General features: G+C 31.1%; 1 protein-coding gene across 1 annotated transcript; it reads right to left on the bottom strand.

Moving 5' to 3' along the window:
• Nucleotides 1-525: 525 nt before the first annotated feature.
• Nucleotides 526-6609, bottom strand: LOC134270116 (spermidine synthase-like). The gene is made up of 7 exons (XM_062752297.1): nt 6576-6609; nt 6429-6469; nt 6019-6172; nt 4704-4787; nt 4026-4171; nt 3678-3800; nt 526-3273 (listed from the first exon to the last, which is right to left on the bottom strand). The coding sequence occupies exons 1-7, from the start codon at nt 6607-6609 to the stop codon at nt 3235-3237; spliced, it is 621 nt and encodes a 206-aa protein (XP_062608281.1). The 3' UTR covers nt 526-3234.

Here is a 6609-nt window from a genome sequence, read left to right as displayed (position 1 = left end):
CATATATGGCGTATTTTTTGTAAGTTCATACAAACTAAGATTTAAAAGATCTTTTTATTTGTTTTGTTACTTTATATAAAGATAGGACTTTCCTGTAAATTACACAATTTAAATCAATCGCGTTTCATAGATATCACAGACTTAAAACAGTAACCGATTTATTTCCGACTCGGATAAAAATATCAGACACAGTTGAAAATCAATTTAACTAAAGACTTGTGGTGATATTTAAGTTCAAAATCGGTGAAAATTTTAATTCGGAGGTATGTAACAAATATCTGGTAAATCTATAATTTATCTTGTATTTTTATTTTTTGACTCAGATACACCATATATGGCTTTAAAGCTACTAAAAATAAAACTTCTTTGTAGTTTTCTCTTAATTAGATATTTAGTCAGATTTCAAGAAGACTTTACCCAAGCAATACCTTAAAAAAAGAATCCTGCTACCGGTAAAATATATACACCTATATATTCCACAATCAACTATTTGTTCAAACCCTCTTTCAAATAATAACTAAAATACACATTATAGCATATTTATTGCATCAATAAAATTCATAGACCAAACGTAATCTAACAGAGGATAAGATTTACAATCAATAGACTCACAATATATTATCAATCACTAACAAAAATAGTGTCCACTACCTGAAAGGAACTAGATCTAACAGGCAAGTAAATGGATGGTGAGCAAACAATCAGAAAAATTCTAAAGATAGCACTAGTAAAAATTAGTATGACTATCACAAGGTCACTGGATTGTATACTAAGTTGCCATAGAAGATATATATTGCACAACAACCAAACTAGATTTCAATACACAGAGTGAATAATCATTCTGCACTTTGTAGTGTAATTTAAGCATATTTTCTCCATAAACTGCAAATTAAAGTGAAAAATTTACAAAAAAAGCAACTGCTTCTTCATTAGGATAATTTTGAAAGATATGTATTCAGAAAAGATTAATTTTCAAACACACTGATGTTTAGGTCTTCCTATATACTGTAACTGTCAAAACAAACATAATTTTTTATCTAGAATTTTTCTTAGGTTTTATCATTAGCATATTAAGCGAAAAGTATCCCCTCCCAACCATCAATTTGAAAAAAAATAGAGACCATGCTGCTCCCTTCAAATATTTTTTTAAATGAACACAATGAATATATAGATATATATCGGCAATATTTATAAACACGATGAGCAATGCCCTTGTCAATGTTTGAGGGTCAGTGTTGATGTAAGTCCAATGAGATAAAACAATTATTACTGATAAAAATTAGGAAAATTAACTCTAACAGTAGATTTTTGAAATATTCTCCAGCAAAACATACAACATCTATTCGCATTGTGCTGCAGTAATTCTTGAGAAAAAAAAGCAACTTAAGTTCAGCAATATACTGGCATGATTTTTTTTTCATTTTTTTTTTTTTTTGCCTTTGACCTACTTCTTTAATTTATAATAAAATAAATACTTTTTAGAGATACTTTTTGAATGAATATTGGAATTGTGCATTCATAGTTCCATTTTCCCCCCAATACATTGAACATATATTAAATTCTGCCAAAAAAATATTCTTTTACACTATTTTTAAATCTTTTTTTTTTGTTTTTTTTTTTGCAGATAACATAAAAATCATAACATGATATAAAATATGATTTTCATTTTCAACACTGCATCCAAGAGCACTTCTCAGTTAACTTCTGGTTAATAAAAAATAACATGGGGTTGACTTATAACAGGCTGACATAGGAAGCTATAGAAAAAATGTGATAACATGAATGTATATTCAAATCTATTTAAACTAACTCGTATGGAAATAATAAACAACTGATTTGTTATCAATCTTATAACAGTCAAAATGATACATATATGTATATTTATCTAAAACAACTTTCAAGGTCTATATAATTGTACCAGGTACATAAAATAAGAAGGACAATAGTCATATCTCAAAAATAATGGAGAATCATTAACAATAGCGTTTTCAGAAAGAACTTTGTATTTAAAGCATAACATAAAATTTAGGAATGTTATACATGTATTAACAAATAAATGATACTTGCATTGTTCTACATGGTAGCCCTATTTTGTGAACTGAAAGTATCATGAAGTATCTGTACCGATTAAAGAACATCAATATTACAAAACAACTATGGTAATACATTTTTTTATCTTTTAAAAAATATCATCCATTGCTTGATGCTGTTGTGCATGTATAAATATAGTTTTTGTATTAAAAAAAAAACACTCTTTTCCTACAGCAGAAAATTGAAACAGAGCATTAATTACAATAAATGATGCAGAGGTTAAGTAAAATATATGCAAAGCACACCACTAGAGAGAATAATCTAACTGTGTCTCAAAACAAGCCCTCACCACAGTTAGAATCAGTTAGAATATGTCCCATTGTAATGTAGCTGGCTCTAGAGCATATGTAATTCTATTTGGAATCTCGAAATGTTTGTATACTGGATTAAAGTTGTTTTTTTCTCATTGTAACTTTTGAGTAAACATGAACAACAACAACAAAGCAATGCAGAGGACAATTGTACAAGTGTGGTGTTTGAAGTCTATCTATTTCCAGGCAGTGTGAAATACAAATATGAATGGAACATAATACTCTATGCTAATTCATATGCTAATGATTAATGCAAGACTACAGTGAAAGCCAAGGTACAGAGATACCAGTTGTATTTTTTTACTATACATGTATGTATATCAATATAAACAAACAATAAATTAATAAAGCAATTCATGGGTGATATTTGTTAAAGCCAACACATCTAAATAGAAGTTATTAAGCTTCATTTAGAAGATATATTTTCAATTATTTTAATTCATTTGAATTGAAACTATCATATGTATACCATTGCTTAACTTGTAATAAGTTCAGTTTTTGTTAGCATTTTATAAAGTTTTAAAATTTATCATCGACATGATAAAATACTGCTATTATAAAAATGCCCATACTTTTTACATAGACTGAGTATTTATTCAAACTGTATACTAACATAAAATCTATTTTAAAACTGTCCATCAGGTTAAAAAAAAAAAAAAAAAGACTAAATATTCATAGAAACTGGCCAAGGGACTGAACTCTTGATCGTCACTGCTGTATATTGAAATTCATCTGTCTACACACATTGTTACTGGAGTGCAGGAAGAGTGCAAGAAGGTCATTCAGATTATGCAGTAATCAGTGCAGTGGCAACTCAGGTTAAAACAGCTGATCAAGTGTCGGAAACTCCATTGGAGACCTGTTCCAGGGCCTGAAATACAGTCCAGGATTAAGTCATAGCTCAAGCTATCTCAGACATATACTGCCAGTGACAAGATTGCTATATTTGGGGGGTTTTGTGAGTAGATAATTATCATGAAGTGTGAATTTATCTTCATTTTAGATCCAAAAATATAATTAAAAAATGGTGAACATATACACAAGGCCTTCTTAGAATATAACAACAATCCAATATGCTACATAAAGCTTATGACAAACCTCCCTTTTATTAATGTTTTATTAATGTTGATGAAAAATTCATCATATTACAATTTTACATATCCATAATTTCATCTCAGTCTGCTTTTATATGAAATAATTTTTCATCAAACAATTGAAATATGAAACACAGAAATTTACATTTTAAATGCAACTTTATATATTTAAACATCTCACCTCCTTGGCAAATTGTGGAATCACAAATGATGCCTTATGAATTTCTGAGTTGTAATACTTCATTTTCATCTTCTTGATCTCACTCTCACTGTAAATCCTTCTTGGTTCATTAAATTTAACATCCTTAAATCAAAGTAATCAAAGGTTATTAAAACATCAGTCAAGTTGTTCAGAAAAAAAAACATGAAGATAGTGATGAAAAAACTTGTTTGACCTTGAAGCACGACCTTTAATAAGGACATGACATTGAACTTTACCAGATAAAGTGCTTTTTTTTCTCAAATATGAAACCTGTCTGATTCTATAAATATGATTTCTCATTCAAAGTGTGAAGAGAATTTGTCTAACCGGACTGGTGCTGGAGAGGACAAATCCAATATGGCCGCCGGTGTAGGTGGGAATCAGTGTGTAGGCATACCCCACAACCTGGAAAGTCTGTCTACAGATTCCCATCAGCTTCTTAATCAGTGGTAGATCAAGGTACAGATTCTCACCTGAGAAGACAATTTACCAAAAATAGTTACCAGGTATTTCATATGGCTTAATTTGAGTAACATCTATCCTAATTAATGAACACAATACCACAGTTCAAGGGAAGGACATAAAACTGTTTGAGAAATAATTTTGCATTCTCAGCCTTTATGTAAAGGATGAACAAGCCGGTGGTTGTCAATGTTTTTGGATATCCCAAATATTATTAGTTGGTAGGGATTTAATTTTGTAGGTAACTACATTTATTCCACTTCCTTGTATATTATACATGAATTGAGTCTTGCTTCATGCTCATAAGTTGTATCTATGAATGCTTTTATAATCACCAGTCACAGATTACAATATATTTCTAATGCCAGATAAATAAAACCAAAGCTGCACACTGATCCATCTGTATATGCTTTAACAAATGCTAGTTTAGATGCTGCTTCTTCCCTTCATGCTTTTTAAATACTTTAAGAGTTATTCTAAAGTGCACATTTTGCAATTTTGACAACTTAAGTTAAACACTACAGACTTGTGACTAGGTCTAACCTTGACAGCAGATGATTCCATTTGTACGTAGAGCTGCCTTCATACTAGCATAATATGACTCCTCATACAGCCCTGCTGCTGCACCTGAAATGGCATTTTTTAAAAATATATCATCTAAAAAAAACCTGACCCATATTAGGCAAAAGCAACGATCTTCCCAATCCAGATGGTTTTCAAAATCAAAGGAACAATGCAGACAGTTGTACATCAGGTTTAAATAAGAGTAATGCCTTCTTATTTTCATGGGAAGGGACATACCGGTAGATAGCTTTAAGGCATTTTCATTTTTCAGATTCTAAATTTTATCATCTCCGATAGGCATTAAAAACAAGAAATCTGTGAGCCAATGCTCACTAGGAATACCCCCGCTCTGATGCGAATAAACACTATCATGTTAATAAACAAAAGTTCCATTATGGACAGATACACAGACAAACAGAAAGTTGACATCAGATTCCTATAAAAATAAATCCCACCATATGGCATGCCTCAACAAAATTTCAAGCATCTGCTATGATTAGTTGATAAGAAAACTGCAATGAAAAATTTGTTATGCATGAAACGGACAGATGCATAAACAAACAGGAAGTTGACATTGGATTAGACCAAAAATGTATCCCACCGTATGGCATGCCTAAGAGAAGATTGTGTTAAAATTTCAAGCATTTGCGATGAGTAGTTGCTGAGAAGACTGCGATTAAAATTTGTTATGGACGGACAGAAAGACAGCTAGACAGACAGACACACAAGGGTAAAACAGTATACCCTCCCTCTCTTTCAGAGCGGGAGTATAATGAGGAACACTCCAGGACTCTGAAGCAAAGTGCAAAAAGTCTGAATTGCCATGCTAACTTTTTAAAGATATTCCAATAATATTAAACTACTTGCAAATCAAATATCAATCTACAAATTGTTTACAAATGATTTTGACCTTTAATCTAATCATAAATCATGTAGGCTCTTAGCAAGTAAAATCTTCCTGTGAGGAAAAGAAATCTGTTGCTGACAGGAAAAAACTATCTGGCTTAACAGTGTATATGATAACAAAATATTATAAGCAATATAGCACATTGTACATGATGTACATCTACTTGTGTTTTTAAATAGCTTAGACAGTGTATTAAATTCTAGTCAGTATTGCATGTCCAAGATTTGTAAAATTTCAGCATGACTGACACTTTTTTTTTTTATTAAAACATGAAATGAATTATAAATTCTGTGTGTTTTTTTTTTTATAAATACATTATATATGAGGGTTTGTAATATTTATGACTTTCATACATTACAATGAGAATTTTATCATTTTGTGACCTACCAATGGGATCTGGAGCATCAGTGATGATGACATCAAACTGTCCCTTGTGTTCCTTCATGTACTTGATTCCGTCCCCCACAAACACAGTCACGCGAGGATCACTGAGACAGGACGCCATGGAGGGAAGATGCTTCTTACAGACTTCGATAACCCGCTGTCTCCAAAGACAAGTAAGTGAAGTAAACATGTGTCAGAAAGGTCCACTTAATTACATTTTAATAAGTATTGAAAACTCTCTATTATTAATGATAAGGTTTTTTACAGTGATCAATGTCAAAGGCATGCATAGGAATCTAAGTTCAGAACAGAATCTGATATCATCACAACCATTGTATTTGAACATCACATTTTATAATAATTATTATATTATCAAACCTTATTAGAGGTGACCTTGTTGGAATTAACATTACCTCGTCTATTTCACACAGAATGAGATGACTCGGTGGTGGTGCTAGATGAAGATGATGAAGATGGTAATTTTTTTTAAAGAAATTTCTGAGGGGTTGTAAATAACCACTTGCCTACTCTCGAATCTAGTAATTTTGTCTGTGGGTAACCAACTCTTAAGGATGTTATTTCCCCATTTGCCAT

The sequence above is a fragment of the Saccostrea cucullata genome, unplaced genomic scaffold, assembly GCF_032062105.1.
Source record: "Saccostrea cucullata isolate Sc308-1 unplaced genomic scaffold, CSIRO_AGI_Scuc_v1 ctg5443, whole genome shotgun sequence".
In the NCBI taxonomy this organism is placed as follows: Eukaryota; Metazoa; Mollusca; class Bivalvia; order Ostreida; family Ostreidae; genus Saccostrea; species Saccostrea cuccullata.
The sequence above is the reverse complement of the archived record's forward strand: the minus strand, read 5'-3'. Positions and strand labels throughout refer to the sequence as shown.